This window comes from Oryctolagus cuniculus, chromosome 1 (assembly GCF_051225735.1).
Source record: "Oryctolagus cuniculus isolate XC-2025 breed Fujian yellow rabbit chromosome 1, ASM5122573v1, whole genome shotgun sequence".
Lineage (NCBI taxonomy): Eukaryota > Metazoa > Chordata > Mammalia > Lagomorpha > Leporidae > Oryctolagus > Oryctolagus cuniculus.
The window spans coordinates 111,284,621-111,310,134 of NC_142867.1; the positions used below are offsets into that span (position 1 = coordinate 111,284,621).

The window sequence follows — 25,514 nt, forward strand, 5'->3', positions numbered from 1 at the left end:
CTATACCTAGGAAGAAATGAGTTCCAGTCCAAGTGTTTATTATAAAAAAACAACTACTACACACATTCAGTACCTCCAAGCCCGTCCCTGAGGATAACCGTAGAGCCCTTGCTGTTGTAGGAACCCCTAAGAGAAATGGATGCCTGGTTCCTAATACCTTGGCTGATGGCAACGAAAAGCCCTTATAGGGGGTGTGGCATGGAAATGGACGTAAGCTGAGTAAGGAATTCAGCATGGTCTAGCACGTCTACAGAGTAACGGTTAAGCCTGATCACAGCCCCTTACCAAGAACACATACAGCCAGGATCCCTTCAGAGAACCCAGGTAGCTAAGGACCCCCAGAAATTGCAGTCTGGCAGAAAGGGAAGTCCTGAGAGCCCGCAGAACCATGCAAGCCCAGGAAGAGCAGTGCGCACTGCTCTCCACATCACTCCTAAGGTATCCAGCTGCAAGAGCCGCCCCCTGGGGCACTGCACCCCCAGCTCAAACTCCGGGGCCGGGGCAGAAGTGGCCAGGCTCTGCAGCTTCACACAGTGTGGACCTCTGGCTCCTCAGCAAGTTCTGGAAGCTTCTCCATGATGCCTCCTGAGGGCAGCTCCGGAGCTGGCGGGGGCTCCCCGGGGGCTTCAGCCAGCACATAGTAGACAATCTCTCGCTGGCCTTGGGTGTTGGTCTGATTCACCATGTGGATGACAGGGCTGGGGTTGTTCTGAGAGGCTGAGTGGGCTGTCCCCTCACCACCCCTGCTCTCCTCCTCCTCTTCCGCCTCTTCCTTAGATCCTGGCTCCTCTGTCACCGTTTCTAGGATGAGGCCCTGTAGGCTGCTCTCATTCAGTGCTGATCCCAGGCCGGACCCCTCTGGGGGCTGCTGCAGCAGCTGCTGAGTCAGCTCTACACTCTCGTAGCGAACCAGCTGCAGCCGCATGTAGCCGTCTTCATGCTCCTTGTACCTGGGGGAGGAGGAACACAAGGCAGCACACGTGGGCAGGGGATGCCAAACAGCTCACACACAGGGAGCTTAAGGGACAGATGCAGAAGGAATCCTGGGATTTTATGTGACACCATTGAAAACTGACAGACAGTAACCCACCATAAAAGCATTCAAAGGTTTTTAACTTTGGCGCAAAAAAAAAAAAAAAAAAAAAAAAAAGACACAGAAAAAAACGTGTGTGAACCTGGAGGGAGGGTTGTTGTGGGACCTACCGAAAACGGGGGTGCCCCGAGGGCCACTTGAACTGATGCTTCTGGCGAAGGTGCACGGTGAGGCTGTTGCCCCGTGTGAAGCACTTGTCACACACATGACATTTGTACCTCGGCTCCGAGTCCCCCTGACAAGGAGAGAGGCAGAAGTGAGGCTGACCCTTGACCCCAGGCTCCCCCACACTTCTGCCAGGCCCACTCCACCCCCAGCCCCTCACCTCGTGCACTTTGCGGTAATGGGACTTGACGGAGCAGAGGGACCGGGCACTGAAGGTGCAGCTCTCGAAATCACACCTGTAGGCTGGCTCCTTGCTGTGCGTTTCCAGGTGTTTCCGGAGGTCGATCAGATTCTTACAGCTGCCAGGAGAGGTGAGGGGGGTTGGAGGACATGGGGACCCTGGAACACGAGCTCTTTTTCTGGGCCCCGATTCCCCTTACCTGTAGTCGCAACAGTCACATTTAAAGGGACGGTCCTCACTGTGGCGGAAGCGCATGTGATTGCGGAGGGAGGAAGGCAGCGGGCAGGTCATGTCACACAGGGGGCACTTATAGTGATTCACTGGGAGGAGCAGAGAGGAGGCTGTGGTTTGAAGACTTGTGGAGCCCTGGAGGGTGGACGGGGAGGCTGGCGTGGCGGGCCACTCACCATGGTTGCGCATATGGTCCCGCAAGAGCCGCTCTGTGGCAAACCTCTTGGAACAGTGAGAGCACTGGAAGCGCTGCTCTGGGGACAGGGCAGGCAATGAAAGGAGGGCGGCGGGGGATGTGGAGAGGAGAGGGAAGAGGAGGAGGACCACCCCAGGCACAAGGGAGCACCCGAGGACAAAGGGGAGCCTAGCGAGCTGTGGATGGACACAGGAGCCTGGAAAGAACGCGGGGCCAGAACAGAGAACCTGAGAGAGAAGCCCGCCCTCACCACTTACTCTCTGTGTGATTTCAGCTGACTGACTTAACCTCTCTGAGCCGCAGCTTCTGCATCTGCAGAAACGGGGATAAGAAGCCTACCTCACGGGGCTGCTTTGAGGGCTCACTGAGATAACTGACGGGCAGTGAGTGCTGAGCGACAGCACCCGGGACTGGCTCAGCACCGAGGCTGTGGGGTGCGTGAGCCCAGAAGGAAGAGGGAGCCAAGCCACAGATCTCTTCAGGGGAAACACGCGCCCACCACGCTCCGGGCAGGGCAACCTGCTCCCACCCCTGCTCTCTGGCTCTTACGATCCAGGGAGGTCTGGCGGCGGATGTGATCCAAGAACTTGGTGTTGTTGGCAAACATGCCCCCGCAGGTGGGACAGGCTACCACCTTCTCCTGGGTGTGGCTGCGGAGGTGTTCTCGAAGCTTACAGCGGTCTTTGAAGGTGCAGGTGCAGCCTGGGAAGGAAGGCCCGGCCAGGTTCCAGTTACAAACTCCCCCAATAGGCTCTACGAGCCCCAACTCTCTCCAGCTGCCAGCCAAGCTAGCCCTGCAGGACTGGCCCGCTCCTTGGCTGCCCTGGCCCCTGGCCACCCCAGGGTTTCTTTCAGGACCCAGAAGTTAAAGACAGGCCCTACCTTTCCAGCCACACAGCACCACATGGTTGTCCTTGCCAACTGCTTTGTATTCATAGCACAGGCTGTGCGCTTCCACGTGCCGATAGAACCACTCAGGGTTGTCAAAGGTGCTCTGTGCCAGAGGCAACTCAAGGTGAGAACTGAGGTAGTGGAGGGACCCTTACCACCATGTGCCCAGAGGGGTTTCCTGGCTCTCTCCCAAATTAACTGGGTAGGGATAGAAAGTTAGAGGAAAGGAGCTACACGGAGCTAGGGCAGAGGCACTAGCAGGAGCTGTGGTAAGATAACCACCCCTAAGAAAGTCAAGACAGCTTGAGTCAGGACTCCCAGACCCCCCCCCCCCCCCCGCCATGACTGGCACTGCTCACTGACCTCACAGTACTCCCACAGACACAGGAAGTGGTCAGGGATGTCAGGGATGATGTTCCGGCTCTGGAAGTCCAAGATGCAGGGGCTGAGATCTGCCTGGCTTTGCAAGGCCTGCAGCCCCCACTGCTTCAGCTTGGTGTGGTAGCAGTGGAAGTAGACGTGGCGGATGAGATCAGCAGAACTGTCCAGAGAGCAAAAGCCGCACTCCTGCCACAAGCAGGAGAATTCTTCCCCTGCAAAGGGTTTAGAAGGAGAGTCCAGTCCTTTCCTGGGGTCAGCATTCTCTCCACCTGCAGCACTTGGCAGGGAATAAGGCCAGGCGCTTACCAAATTACCAGGAGTTCCTTCAGCAAATACCATCACTTAATGACCATCCACTGTGCACCAGGCACTAAGGACGTAACCAGCATGACAGAGTACCAGTCCTTGCCCTCACACAGCTTTCAGTCAAGGAAAAAAGAACATTACTCAATCATCACATCTACAAAATAAAACTGCAACTAGTAGTGATAAGCGTGATGGGGTAGGGGCCCACGGTACTATACAATTATGAAGCAGAGGTAGCTGGACACAGACAGGGGTGTCTTGAGAATTGCCCTCATGCTGAGATCTGACGGATGCGTATCCGCAGTAAGTGAAGGGCAGGTGTGGTGGAGGCAGAGGTAACTGCAAACTCAAGGCCCGAGCTCAGAGCCGGCGGGTGTGGCTGGCACCACAGACTCTGGCTCACAGTGCCCACTGCCCCTGAGGAAGACGCAGCCTCCTCTGTCCCCCCACTTCCCACTCAAGAGCTGCTTTCTCCAGGAAGGCCCCAGCAATGGTTCCAATCCACTTCCAATATCTCTAGCATCTCCAAGCAACTTAGCTTCAAAGCTTTATAGAAATGGTGTCTCAGCCAGCGCCGTGGCTCACTTGGCTAATCCTCCGCCTGTGGTGCCGGCACCCCAGGTTCTAGTCCCAGTTGGGGTGCCGGGTACTAGTCCTGGTGCTCCTCTTCCAGTCCAGCTCTCTGCTGTGGCCCAGGTGCTTGGGCCCCTGCACCCGCATGGGAGACCAGGAGGAAGCAGCCGGCTCCTGGCTTCGGATCAGCACAGCGCTGGCCATGGCAGCCATTAGGGGAGTGAACCAATGGAAGGAAGACCTTTCTCTCTTTCTCTTTCTCTCACTGTCTATAAATCTACCTGTCAAATAAAAAAAAAAAAAAGAAAGAAAGAAAGAAAAGAAAGAAATGGTTGTCTCAAAAAGTAGAGGGGCTGAAGTCATGGTGTGGCTGGTTAAGCTGCTGCCTGCGACACCAACATTCCGTATGGGTGTTGGTTCGAACCCCAGCTGCTCCACTTCAGATCCAGCTTCCTGCTGGTGGAGCTGGGAAAGTGGCAGAGGATGGCTCAAGTGCTTGGGCCCCCACACTGACATGGGAGACCTGGAGGAAGTTCCTGGCTCTTGGCTTCAGTCTGGCTCAGTCCTGGCTGTTGCAGCCATTTGGGGAGTGAACCAGTGGATGGAAGATGTCTCTCCCTCTCTCTGTAACTCTGCCTTTCAAATAAATACATTAATTAAAAAAAAAAGGTATGTATTTTAGAAAATATGACCATCCTCTGATTGTTCTTTATTACTTTTCAAACTATCAGTTATAGCTTAGTCACAGAATCTCGGGTTGGGGAAGGAGAGTGGTCCCCATACTTACAAGGTCTCCTACATGGGTGACAGGGCACTAAGCACCTGGTTCATCCTCTACTGCTTCCCAGGCACACTAGCAGGGAGCTGGATCAGAAGTGGAGTAGCATAGGCTTAAACTGGTGCTCTGATATAGGATGCAGGTGTTGAAAATGGCAGCTTAACCTGCTGTGCCACCAGAAAGTACCCCCTCCCCTTTAAATAAAGGAGCACAAGGGGGGCGGGTGTTGTGGTGCAGTGGGCTAAGCTGCTGCCCACAATGCCAGCATCCCATGTGAGTGCTGGATCAAGTCCCAGCTGCTGCACTTCCAATCCAGCTCCCTGCTAATGTGCCCGGGAAAGCAGTAAAGGATGGTCCAAGTAGTTGGGCCCTGCCACCTGGATGGAGTTTCTGGCTTCAGCCTGGCCCAGACCTGGCTGTAGCAGCCATCTGGGGAGTGAAACAGTGGATGGAAGCTCTCTCTCTTTCCCTGTCTTCCCCTATCTCTCTGTGACTCTGCCTTTCAATTAAATAAATAAACCTTAAAAAAAAGAGAGAGACAGACAGTAAGGGACAGGCATTTAACCTAGCAATTAAAATGCCAGTTAAGACACCATGTCTCACATCAGAGCACCCAGCTCTGCTCCTGACTCCAGCTTCCTGCTAACGCAGACCCTGGGAGGCTACAGTGATGGCGCAAGTGACTGGGTTCCTGCCTCCTGCATAGGAGACTTGGCTTGAGTTGTTGGCTCCCAGCTTCAGCTTCAGCTTCTAGCCTGGGATTACTGCAGCTTCGGGGAAGTAAACCAGCAGATGGGAGCTCTCTCTGTCTGCCTCTCATATTAGAGAGAGAGGCAGACAGACATTGCAGACAGTATTTAGTAAGTATTGTTCCTGGTATTTTTTTTCCTTTAATTTTTGTGTTGTAAAATATATATTGCAGGGGCCAGCGCTGTGGCGTAGTAGCTTAGGCATCCACCTATGGTGCCAGCATCCCATATGGGCAACTAGTTCGAGTCCCAGTTGCTCCACTTCCAATCCACCTCCCTGCTGATGGCATGGGAAAGCAGAAGATGGCCTAAGTGCTTGGGCCGCTGCACCCATGTGGGAGAGCCAGAATAAGATCCTGGCTTCTGATCAGCCCAGTTCCAGCCATTGTCGCCATTTAGGGAGTGAACCAGTGGATGGAAGACCTCTCTCTTCTTCTGTAACTCTGCCTCTCAAGTAAATAAATAAAATCTTAAATACATGCATATGCATGCACACACACACACATCCTGTGCCACAGTGCCTGTTCTGAGTCCAAGCTATTCTGCGGCCCATCCATGTACCTGCTGATGCGCATCCTGGGAGGCAGGTGATGGCCCAAATGCTTGTGTTGCTGCCACCCGCATGGGAGACCTAGATACAGTTCCTTGCTCCTAGCTCCTAGCTTCAGCCCTGGCTCTTGCAGGCATTTGGAAAGTGACCCAACAGATGGACCATCTCTCTTTCCCTCCTTCTCTCGCTCTACCTTTCAAATAAATAAATAAATCTTTATATTTCTGTATTTATCTAGATACATAAACACACACACACACACAGATACCCCTAACTGGTGGCTGCGGGAGAAGAGGAGGGGGTTGGAGAGAGGAGCACTCCCAGAGTTAAAGAGAAAGGGTTGCCAACCGCTTCTACAGTATGAGCTTTTTACAAAAAACAAAATCTGCATCTAATTTAAGTACACAAATGCAAGAGAAGGCAAAAAGAATGTTCACTAAAGCAGTGTAACTGCCTCTTGATGGCAGATGCACTCCCTATATCCTTTTGTTGACTGAATTGTCTATAAATAAATTTACAATGTTTTTATAACCAAAAAAAGCACAATATGGAAAATAAGCCTCCATTCTCCCAGGCTGTCCTCTCCCTTTGGGGAAAGGAAAGTCAATTTCCCATCTTCCTTTTAGCTCTTTCCCCTTCCTGTGTCCTGCTCCCTTACCAAGCGGGTCATCCTCCTCTTCCTCCTCCCTGGAACCATGCAGGTGCTGTTGCAGGTGCTGAGTGACATGCTCGCAGAATTCCTCCATGGCTGAGCACACAGAGGAGCAGGACCCCCACTCACACTGGAGCCCCAGGTTCTCCTTCCGGGGCACCTTCCCAGCAGGTGGCATGGCCTTGCTGTGGAGGGAGAGGAAGAAGTACATAGCTGCAAAGATTCCACCCAGTGCTGCTGGGGCAAACAGCTGGGCAGGCAGCCTGCCTAGAATCAGCAGGTGTGTTTCCAGTGAGGATGGAATAGCAGTTCTTCAAATTCCTGGAAGCTATCTGGTGTTCTTGAAAAAAGGGAACAGAAACTAACACTATCCAGTTTGTGCTAGGCAGTAAGCTAAACACTTTAACAGACATTTCCTCTTGAAGTTTCAGAGCAACCCACCAAGAAGGAATTATGCTTTAGGCAGGAAGAACAACACTCAGGTTCAGAGACAACTCTGGAAAGGAATCAGAATTCAAATCCAGACTCTACTGTCTACCACCTACTAGCTATGTGACTTTGGCCAAGAACTTAACCTTCAACTTTTGAACATTCTTTTCTGCAAGATGGAGCTAATAGATCCTTTTAAAGTTTATTTATTTATTTATTTTCATCTACTTGAAAGGCAGAGCAATAGAGAGAGAGAACTCCCACCTGCTAGTTCATTCCCCCAAATGCCTGCAACAGCCACAGCTGGGCCAGAAACCCAGCACTCCATCTGGGTCTCCCAAATGGGTGGCAAGAGACCAAGCACTTAAGCCATCATCTGCTGCCTCCCAGGATGTGTTACCAGGAAGCTGGATTGGAAATGAAGTAGCCAGGACTCAAACCGGCACTCCAAAATGGGATACAGGCAACCCAAGCAGTTGCTTAACTTGCTATACCACGATGCCTGTCCCTAAAACCTTTTATTTTTAATTTCACAGCTACTTTATGTCAAGCACCATCTTAAACATTTTATTTGTATTACATCCTTTAATTACCAACCATGCTAATAGGTATGTACTATTTTTAATCTCCTTTATAGACAAGGATCTGAAGTTAGGTGATGTGCACAAGGTCACACACTGGTGGTATAGCAAGGTCAAACAAAGCTCACCCTAAAGTCCTCAATCTTCCTATTGGACACAGCCTGCAGATGGGCCCCAAATCTGCTTACTTCTCATAGCATCATGTCTTAAGTTCTCTGTCAGACTTCACACTTTCAAAGTGTCACACAATCTGCCCCTGCCTAACTAGCCAACGATTACCCAGCACTCCCAAACACCCTGTTGAAACGTAGATTCCAGGGGCAGGTGTTTGGCCAGTGGCTAAGATGCCGCTAGGATGCTCCCACCCTCTATGGAAGGGCCTGGGCTGGAGTGCCTGCTCCACTTCTGATTCCAGCTTCCAGCTTCCAGCTTCCCACTTCCCCACTAATACTGATCATGGGAGGCAGCAAGTGATGGCTCAAATATTTGGGTTCCTGAAGTCACCCATGTGTGAAACCTAGATTGAGTTCTGAACTCCTGTCTTCAGCCTGGCCCAGCTTCGGCTGTTGACTGCATTTGGAGAGTGAATCAGCAGACAGAAGATCTCTCTACCTTTCAAATAAATGAAAATTAATGTAAAAAAGATTTTGTAAAAGAGTCACCCTTGGGGCCAGCACTGTGGCGTAGAAGGTTCAGCCTCTGCCTGCAGTGTCGGCATCCCATATGGGTTCAAGTCCCAAGCTGCTCCACTTCTGATCCAGCTCCTGGCTGATGTACCTGGGAAAGTAGCAGAAGATGGCCCAGGTACTTGGACCCCTGCACCCACGTGGAAAACCCAGAGGAAGCTCCTGACTCCTGGCTTCAGATCAGCCCAGCACTAGCCGTTTCAGCCATTTGGGGAGTGAACCAGTGGATGGAAGACCTCTTTCTCTGTCTCTCCCTCTCTCTCTGTAATTCTGACTTTCAAATAAATCTTAGGAAAAAAAAAAAAAAAAGAGTCAACCTTTGTTGCGGTTGATTTGTTTCTGAGAGGAAGAACGTGGTGAGGGCAAGAGGCGCGGAGTCACTACACAGACCGCAGGAATCTGGTGAAAGCAGGCCTGAGACGAGCAGCCTGCAGACTCGTTTATTTCAGTTGATACAGCAGCTTATATAGCCAAGGCAGCCAATCCGGTCAAGGGGCAGTCTATGCCCTAACCAATCACATCCTGTTGCCAGGCAGTTTCTGAAGCCATCCAATCACAGCCTGTTGCCAGGCAGTTTCCGTTGCCAGCGGCCATCTTGGCATGGCCTTCTCATTCCACATTTCCCCCTTTTCCTTTATTTTTGAGCAACGGGAGGCATGATTCTTGGCCATACCATTGTTGACCCCGCTTCCATGTGGTCTCCATACACGGCTGTGCCTGTCTTAGGTTGTCCTCCAGGGGATCTTACCCATCATTGACTAACCAGCGCTCAAAACGGGAGACCACAGGAGTGCTTGCTCAGATGGGGGTAGGAATGAGGAACAATGGTAATCAGGTTGGCATGACTGCACACAGGCTGTGGGCTGTTCGAGTGGCTGACCAGAGCTAGTGGGGTATAAAACAGTAATGGATGTGGCTACAGTTCCTCAGGGTAGGATGATAGGGCAAGTACATCCGCTAACAAGGTGGGCTCTCAGTCTTGTTCAGCTGGTTCTGGTTGGCTATCAGTTGTAGGCTTGATGTTTCTGGCTGGTACACAATGGGCTGTCCCGCATTCTCTGGAAAGACACGCATATCCTCGACCCTTGGTTAGCAGACGCCTTTTTACAGGCGTTGGAATCCAGGGTCTGAATTTTGCCTCCACTCCTACATTTATGGCAAACATGCGGGTGGGATGGGGTATAGCAGCTACCCTGAGAGCCTGGGGTGCCTGGGGACTGCCACAAATGTGGGGATCCTCACTGGGTGCGGATGGGATGACCTCGCATGGGTTATTGCCTCGAGGTCGTCTTAAGTTCATCCCACAAGTATTTGGGGGGTGGCTGACCAGGCATTGCTGTACCAGAAACCTTTAAAAACAAAACATAAAGAAGACCTGTCTCATTTACACTGCACCCGAGGTACCTATAAATTGCTAGACAAACTTAGGCATATAATAACTATTTGTTAGAGAGAGAGACGATTATAAAACTAAATGTTTTCAATGCTTACTATACACACAAATAGGGTTCTCCAGTCCCTCCCCCTAGAAGTTCAGATTCAGCAAAGTGGCAGGTGAGCCTAGAAATCTGCTTTTAAAACTCAGCATTCAGTTTTGATCCAGGCAGTACCAGCAGCATACTTCAAGAAACGGCAAAAGTTTCTCTCATTAAAAAAGAACACAGAAAAAAGGATGACACTGGAACCTAAAGTTCTGGGAGGAGAGAAAACAATAAAAGCCTTGACTGTGTCCCCTGAATGCCACCTTCCCCTAGGGGATCTCACTGCCCCCACCCTAGCAGACCCTGGAAGGGAACAGGGCACGGCCGACTCTGGCCTACCTGAGACTGATGAGGACTCTGTAAAAGGCCTTTACTGAATATTAAGAGGAATAAAATAAATGAAATAAAATAAGGTCATAAATCCTTCATGCCTCCAAGTACAAGGCTCTGAACCTACTCTATCTGCTAAACCTACCCAGTCTTTTCTCCTCCTCAGAGAAGAATCAAGTCACCGGGACACTGGATTAGACAAGGATTGCAGGGCTGCTCCTAGGCTTTATTAGGAGAAAACGTCTACTGCTTTCATAAAGTTGGGGTAGGGAAAGTCTCCCTAAGCCAGACATAAAATCCCAAACTTCCTCTCTACCACTTACAGTATGGAAAATGCAAGACTTTCCAAACTAGCTTCAACTTACTTCTCCAGAGTCTGGGTGTGGAAATTCACACCCACGAGGGCCCAGGTAACGTTAGCCCTGCCATGACCCCGCTCCACATGTCACTACACTACTCTGAGAGGGCCCTGATTCTGATCCAAGGATCACACCCCCTCACCACCACCACACCATGCTGCTTCTCCAGCTTCTTCTCCCTTGCCTCTCTGATTCACTCTCCTGAAACTCTGCCGAAGCAGCAGCTCATCCTTCAGACCCCAAGGTCCCTTCCTTGGTCTCCCTCTCCCCAGTTCACCAGGTCAGCTGGAGTTTCCCATCTCCTGCCCACAGCGTCCCGTAGACCCCTTCACTGCAGCGCTTGCTCCAACGCAACAGAAAGCAGTCTCCCTAGACTACACGTTTCACAGGGCAGGGACCAGCACAGAGCTCCGTAGGCCCCAGTGCTCACAGGTCTCGGATGATCATATTCCAGGAAGCCCTCCTAAACTATGCTACTCCTCAGTAACAACTCTTTGGCCTTCTGGTTCTAGGGCTGGCACTGTTGACAGACATCATAAAACCTCAACCCAATTAGGACACCATGAGGATCACTCATGGTCTTTTTATGTGTTCTGTTCCTGTTTACACAACTGGGCTATAAGCTGTTTCTGAGTAGAGGCCCCAGCAGGTGCATCTGGGTCTCTCCACGGTGCCCACAGTGCTGAGCACAAATGTTCTAAACGCGTTCCCACGGTGGGGTTGGGTGGGAAGACCCAGGAAGCTGGCTACCTAGTGACAGGGAATGACCTGACTTAGGCAAAGCTTCCTGACTTCCTCTTTTTCTCCCTGTGTCCCTAGAGACACAGGAGAGATGTGCGACAGAACTATGTCCCACACTGCCCCATCTGTAGATGAACGATGCAAATGATGCAAACAACATACGGGAGAGCTCTGCACCAGCCGTCAGAGATCCGGGTTCCAGTTTTCTGTCTCAGCGAATCTGCTCTATTTATTTACCTACCATATCCAAACACCGCTCTAGGTGTTTCATGTGTATAAAAACCCTTTAATACAACACTCTACCGTGTTAGCTATTATTATTATCCACTGCACCAGTGAGGAAATGGGCCCAGGTAGGTGAAGTAATTTAACCAGGGTCACAACGCTAGAAGTGGAGACAACAGAGAGCCAGGGAGTTTGGCTCCATTTTCCTCCCACTGTTGCCCCTCTTAGGGTACCCGAGTGCCCCACCCACAGACATGGTCTCTGCACACACAATATCCAGACGCCTTTTAGCAAGCAGCTCCTTCGTCAAGCCCCTCCAAGTTGTAACCTGCTGCACAGCCTGGCCTGTGCCCTCTTCAGTTCCACCCGCAGGGTCATCAAACACCTCCTAGGAGCTACGGTAGTTCTAGAACTAGCTACTGTATTTTAGAAAAGCCACTCAGCTTCTCTGAACCTGTTTCTTATTAAGAATGAGATACCAGTTTCAGTGATGGTGTTAGATGCAGCTAACCTGCTCACGAAGCAACATTTACTAACCGTAGGGACCTTCCTTAAGCCTGGGTTTCCAGTGTAGCACGGGAACCATTGTATCTCACTGAACTGGGGGCGGAAGTAGACAATTGATATCAAAATACTTCGCATGGCACAAAAACTCCACACGTGCTGGCTGTGAGTACGCTCGTTGCGGCTGAGGGCTGACCTGAGCGGACTGCTGCGAAGGACCCAACAAAAGGGCAACCCGGGACCCGAGCCTCCCTCCCTTCGCTCGGCGGTCACGGTAAGAAGCGATCAGCAAACACTTGAGAGCGTGCACTGTAGCGCAAGGCACCGAGTGAGCCCTGAGTGGTCTCCAGGAAAGGGAAGGACTTGGGTCCTCATCTCCCAGACTCCCAACTCGGCCAAGTCCTGGGAAGACCAAAACAAAGCGCCCGGCGACAGAGCTCAAGGCAGAGAAATCCCCGGGACAGGGACGCTTCCCCTCCGTGGCGGGAGCACGTCTCGCGGACGAGAACCCGAAAGAGGGCAGGAAGCCGCTCCGGAGGGCAAAGCCTCTCACCCCAGCCCCGCAGCCCTCCCGGGACCCGTCCCTCTAAAAGCGTGGCACTGACCGAGTCTCGGCGTGAAGCCCCGACCCGGGAGGGCACCGAGGTTCGAATCCGGGTGGGCGCCACAGAGAACCAGCGTGCTCGAGCCGCTGGAAGGAGCCTCGCCGAAGCGGCCCAGGAAGAGCTCGGCCTCCTGCAGCCGCCGCGGGACGCACCGCCTCCAGGCCGCCAGGAGCGAGCACCGAGCCCCAGCTCACCGCCCGCCAGCGCCGGCTCTCTCCTCCTCCTACCTCAGACAGTCTCCTGAGAGAGAGCTTGAGCGACGGGCAGCGCTAGCCAATCGCCGCTCCCAGATACTACTGACAGCCAATGGCCGCTGCGTCTGACGGAAACCGTGCGCACCAAAACACGGAAGGGGCGGGATCGTGGGTAGAGCTCGGCGTTCGGAGCGCTACCGAGGGGTTGCCGGATGCGGGGAAAGGTAGCGCGGGCCCTCGGGGCTCCAGACCGCTCGCAGGCTTGGCGCCCAAGGGCCTGAATTCCCCCATCTGCGCAGACTCGGCGTGCGGGCCCAGTGGGCATGCGCGCGGCTTGGTCTGGCCCCTCTGGGGGATCTGCCTGGTCCCATGGGCAGCGCGGAGGCGGGGACGTGGGCGGCTCTGCCCCACCTGCGTCCTTCACCCTCTTAGTCTTGTCTCCCAGATATTGGTGTTCCTGAGCCAGCTTCTCTCTGCCCCGCGCGGCCGGTGAACAACCTTGCCATCCCTCCGCTGTCTGGGGCCGGAAACCTGGCCGGCATCTTTGATTTCCCCCCCTGACCCGCCACATCCGTCAAGTGCTGTGGATTCCACCTCCGCGAGCACAGGACCTCTCACATTCATCTCCCTCATATTCCCATGCCCCCCGAGGTCCGTGAACCTGTCCCCGCTGCGTGCACTCTCGCTTCGCTCCAGAACATTCTCCGGAGCGCTCGCAGCGAGCTGACAACTGGCGGAGTCCCCGTTCCCTAAACAACTCAGGCTTTCTAGACCCTGCAGCAGCTGGGCGCCGCCTGCTTCTGCGGCCACTTGAGTCCTTTTCAAGCTCACGTCCCGCTCTGTGCTGCTTGCCTAGAACATTCCTCCCCCTCTCCCCCAACCCCGTCTTTCACTTGATTCCCACTCATTTCTTCTGGGCTGAGAGGAGACCCGTGGTTCTCCAGGATGGGGTCCTTGAAATCCTTTCCCTTACTTTCCTTTGCAGCTGTATCGCATTGAGTGATATTTGCCTGGTTCCCCGTCTGCATTCTGCACTGGACCGACCGGTCAGTGAGGGAGGCAGGGACTGTATGTGTGTTCTTTGTAACTCCCTTATTTATCCCAGGGGCTGAAACACAGGATTCAAGACATATATGCTAAAGAAATTGTATACTTTAGTTAGGATCGATACTTTGTTGCATTATTATTTTCTATGTCGTCTAAAAATAAACCTATGTAATTTATATAATCCGGAAACACATTAAGTAATCAATATAGATAAAATGAATTTAAAGATGCCATTACAGATGGAAGGCCAGGTTTGTGCGTGAGTTTTGTTTTTAACAACAGTGAATTATAGCTGGGTTCCTATTTTAAAATAGGGCTTAAAAATATAATTCCAAAAAAATTATTTTCTCTTTATTCATTCAGAAGTACATAGTTGTATGTCATGAAATGCCAATCTTATTTTAATTCAGATTTACATTTTCTTTCTGAAAGGTTTATTTATGTATTTCAAAGAGATACAGTGAAGGAAAGGCAGGGAAAGAAAGAGAGGTCTTCCATCCACTGGTTCACTCCCCAGTTGGCCACAACGGCCGGAACTGGGCTGATCTGAAGCCAGGAACCAGGAGCTTCTTCCAGGTCTCCTACGTGGGTGCAGGGGCCCAAGCACTTGGGCTGTCTTCCACTGCTTTCCCAGGCATATTAGCAGGGAGCAGGATTGGAAGTGGAACAGCTGGGACACAAAACAGCACCCATATGGGATGCCAGGGCTGCAGGTGGGTTTTACTAGATACGCCAGGGCACTGGCCCCCAGATTTACATTTCATCCATACTGAAAATGGCTCTCAGCTTCTTTAAAAACTACCACAAAGGGGTAGGCTCTTGACAGAACAGTTAAGCTGCCACTTGGGGTGCCTGCATCCCATGTGACAGTGCCTGGGGTCAAGTCCTGGTTCCATTTCCACTTTCTTTTTCTTCATTTTTAATTTTTATTGATTGATTTGTTTATTTGAAAGGCTGAGTTACACAACGAGAGAGGAGAGGCAGACAGAAATCTTCCTTCTGCTGGGTGACTCCCCAAATGGTTGGTAACAGCCAGGGTTGGGCCAGGCTAGAGCCCAGAGCCTCCTCTGGGTCTCCCATGTGGGTGCAGGGGCCCAACGACTTGGGCCATCCTCTGCTGCTTTCCCAGACACATTAGCAGGGAGCTGGGTCAGAAGTGGAACAGCCAAGACCTGAACCGCAGCCCGTTTGGGATGCTGGCATCGTAGGCAGCAGCTTAACCCACTATACGCCACGGCACTGGCCTCCTGGCTCCACTGCTGATTGTAGCTTCCGGCTCATGTGCACCCTGGGAGGCAGCCCATGATGGCTCAAGCACTTGGGTTCCTGTCATTCATGTGGGAGACCTAATGGAATTTCAGGCTCCTGGCTTCAACCTGGCCCAACCCTGGCTGTTGTGGGCATTTGGGAAATGAACCAATAGATGGAAGAAACTTTCTCCCTTTCAAATGAATAAAATATTTTTAAGAACCTACTTAAAGAGAAAAATCTGCCACAAAAAGTTAAAAGATAATTCATTCTTATTAAAAGCTGTGGGTTTCCCCTGTGAGATGAGTCAAGTTGATGGAATTATATTTTGTATTCTTTTGCATTTTTTTAACTTTTAAAAAAATTATTTGATGAGCAGTTAGAGATATCTTCCATCCATTGGTTCATTCCTCAAATGGCCACAATGGCTGGAGCTGGGCAAAGCTCAAACTGGGAGCCTGGAACTCCAACCTCATCTCCCAAATGGGTGGCAAGGGGCCAACTACCTGGATCATCCTCTGCTGCCTTCCCAGGCACATTAATAGGGAGCTGGATCAGAAGTGGAGCAACCGGGACTTGAACTGGCACCCGTATGGGATGTTGGCATCACAGGTGGCAACTTAACCCACTATGCCACAATGCCAGCCCCTTTTGCATTCTTTTTAAAAATCTCTATTTTTGAAATATGGTCAGGCTCTTCACTGTAAAATATGTGATTGCTTTGAGCCATGGGCCCCCATCACTGAATGGATACAGTCTCTGGTTACCGTCTGCTCAGTCCCCAGGTAGAGTGGAAATCTGAACACTTGGCCTCCCATCAACCAGAGTTTCTCATGAAATTACAAGTTCAGTGGATGTGGCTGTCCTGGGACACTGATACACACACTGCTCCTCTGTGAGCCACCAGGAGTGCAGCATTTCTTAGATTAGGGGAAACAGTCTGAAACATCAGCTTTCATGACCTAATGCTTAGCATATATATAAATTACAGCCAGCTAGCCATACCCTGCCACTCTTTGCAAATATCCCATATTCTGTGACTCATATGGAGGGGCACTTGGGGAATAGTAACAAATCTTCAGGCTACCCCAAGGCACATGCCATGTTAGGTAGGTAAGTCACAGAGCGTCAGCAGAATGGTGATCCAGATGAGGAAGCTGCAGTCCAGAGAGGGGAAGTGCCCTGTGTAGGGTCGCTTGCACCCAGTTTGTGGCAGACTCAGGTTCCCTGCCCACTGGGCCCGTGCTTGGATCGACATGCTACAGCAGCTCGCCTGGCTCAGGGTCCCGGAAGACAGGACCTGGGGACACAGAGTTTGCCAGTAACTATGACTCCCTACTGAAAGTCTTTTTATTATGACAATTGTTCAACTTCCTCCTCCTAATCTGTCTTGTCTGAGGCAAGAGTGGACACTTCTTCAGCCCTATGTGCAACAGAGTGCAGCTGCTCAGCTACTTCTCCCCACTGAATGACAACTACTGTTGTCACCGTCCCCATTTTACAGATGGGGACACAGAGGCCCTCGGCGTTTACTCCCATGATCCCACAGGTGAACAGTGGAACTGGGACTCAAACCCGGGCCGTGTAGTTCCTGAGCACACGCTCTGAACTTCCGCAAAGTGGCCTGTGAGGAAGGGGAACGAAGATGCCTGCGGTCCCTGGTTGATTTTTTTGCTGCAACTTCGGGAGTCTGTCCCACCCCTCTCTCTCCATAGTCCTTCTCTGTGGGAGCTTCTTAGCAGACCCACTATGTGTCAGCTGCCCTATTTCACCATCCAGGCCCCTTTCTCTCACCATCCACACCCTCAGCATCATCACCTCACTGCCTGTTTGCCTTTCAAAGGATAACCAGCTGTCCAGTTTATAAACTCCAATTTGACTTTAATTTAATAAGTTAAACTCCAACCCATCACACAGCAATGGACTTCATCGTCTCCCGACACACAGAGGTGCACCTTGCTCTCGCTCCATCATCAGTCTTTACATAAAGCCCTCAGGCCATCTCTCTGGGGAAGGTTTCCCACCAGGCTCCTGGCTCCCTCCTTCCAACCGAGCCATTGCTCATGGAGAAGGCATCAAGTACAAAAACGGTAAGAAAGGGGAGGGAGGGGCGAGGAGCAGAGGGGAGCAGGGTGGTGGGGAGTACCTGCCCCCCATCCCGGGCACCGGCCCGGCTTCCTGTGAGCTGCCAACGCCCTCAGAGGCAGACACTGGTGCTGGTCTGAGTGGGGACCTGAGGGAGGCATGGGAGCCCCATCCTGAAGGGACTTGCCTATCCTCTTGGGACAGAAAAGAAGGGCCACCTGGGAGATGCCCTCTGTCACCTGTTCACTGAGGGTCCTCGACCACACATATAAATAAAAAAGAATAAATAAGGGAGGAGGAGGGGGCGGCCTGGGACTCTGCTTAGGGCCCAGAGTCAGCAGGAGGCCAGCACAACTGAGTGATGCTGCACGTGCCAGGACAGAGTCTGCCGCTGCCCCCCGCTGCCAGCTCCCACTTCTGTGTCCTTGGCAGGGGATGCCCACTTCTCAAGTGCTTCCCGCTGCAGGGACCCTTCCAGCTGGCCCCACGGCCCAGGGTGGACAAGGCTTCCTGGAACCCAGAGGGCCTTCCTGGCCCCTGGCACTGGGAATCCAGGAAGGGGTATGGAAGGGGATGTGGGAAATGGGCTGAGAGAACTCTCGCCCTCTCCTAGCGCAGGAGGTGAGGAGGGCCCTCAGAGCTGGGGGCTGGGGTTGCCATTGGCTTTGGGTTTGGATTTGAAGGAAAAACGCTTGATAAGGCGGCGAGAAAAGCTGCCGGCCTTCTTCCGGACACTGGGCGTGGCCGTCGTGTTGGAGAGGTCATCGTGTGATTGGCTCAGACCAGCTTCCTTCTGTCGGGGTCTCCGGCGGAAGATGAGCTTTGTGCCACTGCGCAGGAAACTCACTGTGGGGGGATAGGGGAAGCTGAGGCAGACAGAGGGGCTGGGGGAAGGACGGGGACGCAGGGAAAGGACAGAGGTTGGAGGGGCAGGTGGAGTGGAACAGCACCAGTCCTTTGGCCTGAAGCCAGAGCTCTCAGGGAAAGGAAGCGCTCTGCGGTCCCGAGGAAGAAATGCAAGTGAACGTTGGAGTCTGTGTGCACTACCACCTCTGCCCCCGCGAGGAACCTCAGGGGCCGTAACAGGGAGGACAGACACTGGGCCTCTCTCCTGTGAGACAAAGGCTAAGCAGAGGGTGTTCTCCAAAGCCTCTAAATCATAAAAGGGGAGGTGGGTTGACACTGACTTGTTCACGGAATTCCAGGATGTGAACAGGAAGTGGCACCTCCGGGGACTTCAGAGAGGTGAATTCAGGACCAATAGGATGAGGGGCTTATACAGCAGGCTTTGGACTTAGGGACCCCATTATCTCAGAAAGGGACACAGGCTTGCATCCGCGGTCGACAGGCTCATTGGTAGAAAGATGAGCCTGTTTGGGGGAAGCTCCTCACTCTCTGAAGTGCCAGAGCTGTCCCTAGCCTGTGTCATTGCTGGAGGAACAAGTCTGCGGTTGGCCTGGGGTAGGATTTCTTCCATTCTTTGGGATGGAAGTAGGGAGTAAATGGGAAGAAAGGATGAGTGGGAAATAAAGGGAGATGACCTGAAAGCCTTTCCAGTGACCCAAGCCCGTCGGAGCCAGGCCAGGAACTAAGGCACCAAGTTCCCCTCTCTGCTGTAGCTTGGCTGAACCTGGCTGGGAAGTCTGGCTGATCTTTCAGGGGAGGTAGGAGAAGACATGTTTGCCGGAGGCTCCCATGACCCTAGGTGTCCAGCAGAACCCAGGTCATGACCCTGGGTCTAAAGGGGGAGTCACCTGCCAGCATGTCCCCACCTTTGTGATCCTTGAGGCTGCGCGTCTCCAGGGCACCAGTGGACCCTGTTTCCGACTCCACATCATCCACGGACGGCCTCTCAGAAATGTCCGAGCGGGTTGTCTCATCAGCTTCCTGGACACTTGTGGGACTGGAGAGGGCATCGAGGGGTCCTGGGGACATGGCTGGTGGGTCGGAGGGGGGCGAGGAGGGGCCGCCACTGGTCCCTGCATCATCCTGCACGGAGGCTTCCAGGGATGCCGCATAGCCCAGGGAGAGTGCCAACTCGTCCTGAGCAATGGGCACCTGGCAGGAGGGACAAGCGTTAATGGGCAGGAGTGACCCATTAGGCCTTCCTCCCTATCCCAACTCCTCTCCCCAGAGCCCTGTTACCTTGGAAACACCAGAGATGATGAGAGTGCTGCGCTTGGTGGGTGTCTTCTTGGCTGCCCGCCCACTGGGCTCAGTCAGCTGACGAATCGCTGTCTCTGCTACCGGGTCCAAGCCATTGGAAAGGTGGCTCTCCCCTGCTGGGGGTTCAGAGGATGGAGAACCCCATTTCTCCCCAGCTCCTTCTGGGACTCCAACGCCTGCCCTACCCAAAGAGGTTTTTGACCCAGGGGCCCCAGCACCAACCACGTCCACACATCCAGCCCCCACTCACGGCTGCTGCTGTGAGACGTATTGCTGGGGCCGCTGGTCTCACTCAGCACGGTCGTCGTCTTCTCGGTCACCTCCACCTTGGACGGGGAGCGGGAGGGGGAGTCTGGTGGGTGGGGGAGGGTCAGTGAGCTGGGCGGTGCTTTCCAGTGGCTCCCACCCCCTACTACCTTTGTTGAGATGCAGGCTGTGGTTGACTCAGAGGGCAAGGGTGATTAAGGAATGATTAATCACAAGATTAATCATGGGGACCAAAAGACACCATAGGAGCTAATGGGAATGTGGGGCCCACTTGCAGCTATGGGGAGATGCCATGGGAGTATGGAGTATACAGGGGTGATAGAGGGGGAGTGCCAGAGTCCTGTAGGAGGAGCTGGGAGACCCCAGAAGCACTGAAGGGTCAGAGGAGTTTTGGGGAGGTGGAGGGATAGAAGGGAAAGTTTAAGAGAGACAGATCCCAAAGCAGGTATGGCAGGGGCAGAGCGCAAAGTCAGGAACTGGGCACGCTGGCGTGGGGGCTGGCCTTCCCCTTTCCCCGTCCCGCCGCGGTCTGCAGCCCGGGGCCACCACTGGCTAGAGCCGAGCTCCCGGGCTCCTCCTCTGTACCTAATTTGCCATCGCCGCGGGGCCGCGACTGGACGGTGGTGACTGTGGTAACGATGGTGCCGTCAGGCATGATGGTGCGGTCCAGCTCTATCTTCTTGGTGGGTGTGATGCTGGGACGGGGAGTGGAGGGGGTGGGCGTGCCCAGGTTCCGGGGGGAGCCCTCCTCATACTGAAGCTGCGGACGGGTGCGAATGCAAAGAGGCAGGGCCTCAGAGACTGCCTGTCCCCTGCGTCCTCCCGCCTGCCCCTGGCTCCGCATCTCACCTCTGCTGCTATGGTGGCTGCTGGGCCCAGGGCTTTCCCTGGCCCTGGCATGAGTGGGCACACCTGTCTCCGAGACAGTGGTCTGGACGGGGAGCCCACAGGCAGTGTGGCCTGGCCCAGGAGCTCAGCTGGAGCAAAGAGAGGCACTGTGAGCTGTGGCCCTGCTCAGCACCCACCCAGGGTAGCCCTTCCTGCCCCACACTCACTGTCTCCATGGCTGCCGCTCCTCAGCACTCGGAGGGTCAGCTCCCGGCTCTGTGGTCCCAGGTCCCTGGGGGCAGAAGCAGAAGGGGAGGATGAACAACCGGAGTGGACCCCAGGCCAGAGGCAGAGAGAGATGATAGCACAAGGCTCCAGTCCAGTGCTTCTGCCCTCCCAGTCCTGCCTCCTTGGGATAGCAGGGCTAGGCCAGGTGGAGACTCTTTAGCTGGGCTTTCAGACCCTTCCAGGCCCTGCTCCGCCCTGTCTGGTTAGTCTCAAATCATGCTCTTTCATTTGTCCAAGTATCCTGGAACCAGGAGTAGTGTCACACTCCGGTGAAACCCTACTCCTGATCTAAGGTGCAGTTTAATTGCCACCTCCTCCTTGTAGCCTGCTGGGATCCTTGTTCCCCTAAGGGAATTGGTCTCTCCCACCTAAGTGCTCCCTCAGCATATTGTGGTAAGCCTCTATGGGAACACTTACAACACCTTCTTTTTGTACCTCTGTTCTGCCTCAAGCCTGCAATCAATGCAGGGGGTGGGGGCTGTATCGTGGCCACGTCTGGATCCCTGGGATCCAGGCCAAGGCCTGGCCACGCACAAGGAGCTCACATCAAGGGCTACTGCGAACAGAGCTGATTCATGCCAGGGCTGTGCTGGAAGAACTTGACCCTCAGTCGCCCACGGAAGCAGGGGGTTGGGGGGGAGGTCACTGCTTACAGTGCCAGGTCCTCTGTCCACTCCACCTCCGGACCAGCCCTCACAGGCTTGGTCCACTTCTGTTGCATGGGAGTGTCGAGCTCAGCCACACAGCACAGTTCCTCGGTGCCTGTTGGAACCAGCAGTTAGAAGATGCTCAGGTCAGAGATGAGAAGCTACTGAGGAGCAGAGAGGCAGTACCCCTGCTAGAGGGGCAGGGAGTGCTTGCAACCATAGGCCCTGGCCGGTGTGCTCTCACCTCCCAGCTCACTTCCCAGGTGGGAAGCTCGAAGCTGCCGTAGGAATAACCGCGTAGGTCTGGGAATGACTGGCTGGGTCTGGGGCATCGTAGGTGGCTTCTCACTGGGTACCTAAGAGCAGGACGAGGTACCTTAACATGGTACCTTGCGGGCAGGCTGCATGCAATCCTTTGACTTTGGGTGCCTACTCACCAGGCCTCCTGGGGCAGAGCAAGCCCTGAGGTTGACCATCATGGCTGGCTGGGTGCTGACTATGGCGTCCTTGATCAGCTCCTCGATTGTGGAGAGCTCAACTTCCTCCTCACCTCTCTACATGGAGCAGGAAAACAAACAGGTGGAGCCCGCAGCTCTGCCTGCCCTCCCTGCCTCTGGCCTTGTCTTTACCAGTCCGCGCTCCTCACCTCTCTGGCCTGCAGCTTAGGAAGCACCGTGAGGCTGAGATCTGGGCGGTCAGTGAAGGCCCAGGACACCAGCAGCCCTTCCCCAGGGATCTCCTCCAGGTTGACTTCCAACTGGGGAGAGGGACAAAGGGACTGGGCTTGACTTGGCCCGCTCCCCCAAAGACTCCGACTCCCCAGGACCACCCCTTCCCAAATTCCATCCTGGAGAGGAGCCAAACAGAAAATGCTGGGCCACCTGAACCGCCCCCTGTCCAACTCAGTTTCCCACATCCCTCCACCTGTGTTGGTGGCAGTGTCAGAGTGACGTGGTAGGTCTCCATGGAGACGGCAGCGGGGGACTGCTGGGTCACAGAGACTGGGAACCGCATCTCCTCGGCAGAGAGCTGGCAATGCAGCACCTAAGAGAGGAGGGAGGGAGGGTGGCCACCTGCTTCACCTCGCCCTATGATTCAGCAGACTCCTACCCACTTCTGCCTTCCTTGGGACTTCATCTTTTGGAGGTCATGAACCCCTCAACGAATCAGATAAGAGCCAAAGACTCCTTTCCCCAGAGAAATGCACACACACACATGCACACACATTTTGCACCCAACTTCAGGGAGCTCCTCAGACCTCCTAAAGTCAGGAACCCCTGACTAAAAGGAACCCTGGGGTCAGCCTCCCTAAAGTCCCAAGCAGGCAGTGCCCATCCGTCCCTTACCATGGTGTGCTCTGATTGGTCTATGCAGGTCACATGACTGATGCTGGCTCTGGGTGGGAGTTGGGGTACTTCCTCAAAGGCAATTTGGATGGAGCTCTAAGGAAGTAACATGGGCACAAGATCACGTCTCTGGAGCTTCCTCCCACAGAGCTGGCCAGCTCGGTGGCTGGCTGGGCCCGAGCACTGCAGATGCCTCAGCTGCAGGCTGGCTTCTGGCCCCTGTTTGGCTCAGGGCTTTAGGTTCCCATCAGACCCCACCTCTCCAGGGACCTGCAGCTGCTAGGGCTCCCAGGGAGCCAGACCACCTCAGAGACCAGATCACCTTGAGCTGAGGACCCTGGGTTCCTCCAGGAGGAATACCAGAGGTCTCACTCTTCTCCTCACCTTCCTCTTCAACCCCTACTAGTCCCAAAGAACAGTGTGCACAGAAAAGTAATCAAGCCACGTGTGTGTGTGTGTGTGTGTGTGTGTGTGTAAACAGCTTGACAGAGAGGGCTCGGGCTGAGCTAAGGATCAAGGGCATTTACTGTGAGATAAAAGCGAGAGAAATGAAGCTAAGACTTCTTCCAGATCAACAGGATGTGGAGACTCAAGAAGAGGATGCTACTTGAGGATACTCTTGGAGATGGGGTCCGGCTGAGCATGGCCTGGGGGACCTTGAGAAGCAAAGCAAGCTCAGAGGGCTGAAGGGCCCGGGGGCCTAGCTAATGCTGCACGGCAGACAGCAGGACGGTATTAGGAGGCAGAAAGCTGCTTAGCTCAGGTCTCCAAAGAGCTACTCCCTAATTCTTCCACGGCAGTAGAATGAACCTACTGCAGGCCCCTCTGGAGAGCAGGATGGCAGGAACAGTTGAGAAGGGGCACAGATGAGGCTGGCAACTCCTCCCTGGGTCTCGAGATGGAGGAAACAGATCAGTGGGGTTCATGTGCCTCACAAACCAGAGGAAGCCAACTTCTCCGCTCTGGTAACTGGATCAAGGAGCAGGCCAAGGGAGATGGGAGACGGATGCTGGGAACCTTCATCTCCCCGCCAACGTCTGGCTGAGTCAGCTGTCCTGGAGAGTTGCTTGTGACCCAGGGACAAGGTGCAGGGAGAGCTGGCTGGAGGCATGGGTTCAAGGTATAAACTCGCTTTTGGCTGGTCAGCTGGGCAAAGCAACTTCTTGTGGCCACTTCTGTTTCCAGGGATTTGGGGAGCTAGCAGGGTAAAGTCTCCAAACTTGTCATGGCTGAAAACAGAACCCTCTGAACAAGGCGTGGGTGGACTGTGAGGGTCAGAAGAGATGGCTGGGTCCGGATAGGAGGGGACCAGGGCAAGTGGGGACCTCCCATCCCTCCTGGGTCTCATGATCACACTTCCTGCCCCACTTCCTGGGAGGCGATGCCTGCTGCCATGGGAGGAAGTGGGCAGGGCTGGTATGTGACTGACCCTCAAGGGGCAACTGCAGCTCCTTTGGGAAGGGCATGAGCACAGACAGACTGTCAGGCCCTTCTCCACCGGAACATTTTTCCTCCAACAAATACACTGCGGGCCCAGCGAGCAGAGAAATTACTGATGGGCAGGGGGTAGCTCAGGCTCCTTGAAAAACCGCCTGGCCACGGCAGGGATTCAGGGCAGGAGATGTTAACTGGGTGTGGTGGCATGAGGACCAGGCAAATTCCTTCTGCAGGTGCACCTGTCTCCCCTCCGACAGGATCAGCAGGCTTGGCGGAAGTGCCCTCAGGCACAGGGATTAGCGTTGCTATGAGAACAGTAACTTGTACTAGGGTCTGGAGCCAGAGTACCTTGCCCACAGAAACAGATCTGGGACAGCACTGGGTTTCTACAACCCGCAGCCGCAGCCGCACCTGCTTCTCCGATCTGGAGGGGAAGAGAGAGCGTGGGCTTCCCCAGTTGATCTCCACCCCCGTCTGGCCCCTTCCTTCCCTCCCCCGAAAGGAATGGCTGCAGGACCACCTAGGGTCTCGTCCGACTCACCCCGTCCCTGCAGGCCTGCTGGTTCAGCGCTCGCACCCACGCCCGCTGCCAGTTCTCCCGGAAAGACTTGAAGGCGAAGAGCGACGCCAGGAGGCCCCGAACGCCTGGCTCCTCGGCGGCGCCGGTCCGAGTCGCCCGCAGCCGCAGCAGCGAGCGCCACACGCCCAGCTCCCGCAGGGGGCCCGCTGGCTCCGCAGCTGAGGCGGGGCCCGCGCCCCGGCCCCCGCGGGCCCGCGCCAGCCACAAGCCGCGAGCGTACTGCAGCAGCCAGCCGAACACGGTGAGCAGCGAGGCGGCGAAGAGGACCAGCAGGGCCGCCCAGCCCACGTCCCCCTGCCCCCAGCTGCGATCCATGCTCGGCACGGGCTCGGTCCGGCTCCCGGCTCAGGCTCGGCCGCTGCCCCGGGGGAGCATGGCCCAGCAGGGCCGCGGGGCGGGGGCGGGCTCCCCCGGGGCTCTCGCGAGCCGAGTGCCCGGGACCGGCGGGTGCCACAGATCGAGGAGGGGGTGTCCTCGGGGCTCGCGACGCCGGGTCTCTGCCTCCGTGGCCGGGGTCCCTCCCTGCTCCGTCCAGCAGTCGCAGCCCGGCGAGCCTCCGGCCGGCTCCCGGCTCCTCCCACGGCGCGGGCCCGCCGGAGCCGGGCGGGGACTGGGCTGCAGAGACGCTGGGGCGCGCGGGCCGGCACCGGCTCCGGGAGGGCTGCGTGCGCAGAGCTGACACTGACAACACCGC

At 54.5% G+C, this 25,514-nt stretch overlaps 2 protein-coding genes across 8 annotated transcripts; both read right to left on the reverse strand.

Annotated features, from left to right (window-relative positions):
* Window positions 1–17: 17 nt before the first annotated feature.
* On the reverse strand, window positions 18–13,153 carry HINFP (histone H4 transcription factor). 4 transcript variants are annotated; one of them, XM_089334273.1, is made up of 10 exons: window positions 12,915–13,153; window positions 6,753–6,931; window positions 3,121–3,350; window positions 2,749–2,860; window positions 2,416–2,568; window positions 1,847–1,924; window positions 1,639–1,759; window positions 1,419–1,557; window positions 1,204–1,328; window positions 18–950 (listed from the first exon to the last, which is right to left on the reverse strand). In XM_089334273.1, the coding sequence occupies exons 2-10, from the start codon at window positions 6,922–6,924 to the stop codon at window positions 527–529; spliced, it is 1,554 nt and encodes a 517-aa protein (XP_089190399.1). In that variant the 5' UTR covers window positions 6,925–6,931; window positions 12,915–13,153; the 3' UTR covers window positions 18–526. The 4 variants fall into 4 exon arrangements, with proteins under 4 accessions (XP_089190399.1, XP_002722770.3, XP_089190408.1 ...); XM_002722724.6 differs by having other exon boundaries at window positions 12,688–13,027; XM_089334282.1 differs by lacking the exon at window positions 6,753–6,931 and having other exon boundaries at window positions 12,915–13,148.
* A 3,883-nt stretch (window positions 13,154–17,036) lies between these two features.
* Window positions 17,037–25,286, reverse strand: C2CD2L (C2CD2 like). Of its 4 annotated transcripts, none has more exons than XR_016234683.1 (14): window positions 24,782–25,286; window positions 22,804–22,899; window positions 22,382–22,501; window positions 22,104–22,214; window positions 21,895–22,011; window positions 21,702–21,813; window positions 21,464–21,572; window positions 20,750–20,814; window positions 20,544–20,671; window positions 20,280–20,454; window positions 19,678–19,753; window positions 19,407–19,540; window positions 19,034–19,319; window positions 17,037–18,107 (listed from the first exon to the last, which is right to left on the reverse strand). XR_016234683.1 is itself a non-coding variant. In XM_002722712.6 (14 exons), the coding sequence occupies exons 1-14, from the start codon at window positions 25,133–25,135 to the stop codon at window positions 17,896–17,898; spliced, it is 2,121 nt and encodes a 706-aa protein (XP_002722758.1). In that variant the 5' UTR covers window positions 25,136–25,286; the 3' UTR covers window positions 17,037–17,895. The 4 variants fall into 4 exon arrangements, 2 of the variants coding, with proteins under 2 accessions (XP_002722758.1, XP_008248722.1); XR_016234684.1 differs by having other exon boundaries at window positions 19,407–19,543; XM_002722712.6 differs by having other exon boundaries at window positions 19,678–19,779.
* Window positions 25,287–25,514: the final 228 nt, after the last annotated feature.

What these genes read in the sequence shown, in the direction of transcription:
- HINFP (XM_089334273.1), bottom strand. Translation starts at nt 6,924, where the DNA reads ATGCCACCTGCTGGGAAGGTGCCCCGGAAGGAGAACCTGGGGCTCCAG. An exon ending in GTCTGTGGGAGTACTGTGAG is followed by an intron (nt 2,861 to 3,120) that starts GTCAGTGAGCAG and finishes CCTCTGGCACAG; the next exon opens with AGCACCTTTGACAACCCTGA. An exon ending in TGTGACTGTTGCGACTACAG is followed by an intron (nt 1,558 to 1,638) that starts GTAAGGGGAATC and finishes CTCTCCTGGCAG; the next exon opens with CTGTAAGAATCTGATCGACC.
- C2CD2L (XM_008250500.5), bottom strand. Translation starts at nt 25,135, where the DNA reads ATGGATCGCAGCTGGGGGCAGGGGGACGTGGGCTGGGCGGCCCTGCTG. An exon ending in ACCAATCAGAGCACACCATG is followed by an intron (nt 22,502 to 22,803) that starts GTAAGGGACGGA and finishes CTCCTCTCTTAG; the next exon opens with GTGCTGCATTGCCAGCTCTC. An exon ending in TCATCTCTGGTGTTTCCAAG is followed by an intron (nt 19,320 to 19,406) that starts GTAACAGGGCTC and finishes CCCTCCTGCCAG; the next exon opens with GTGCCCATTGCTCAGGACGA.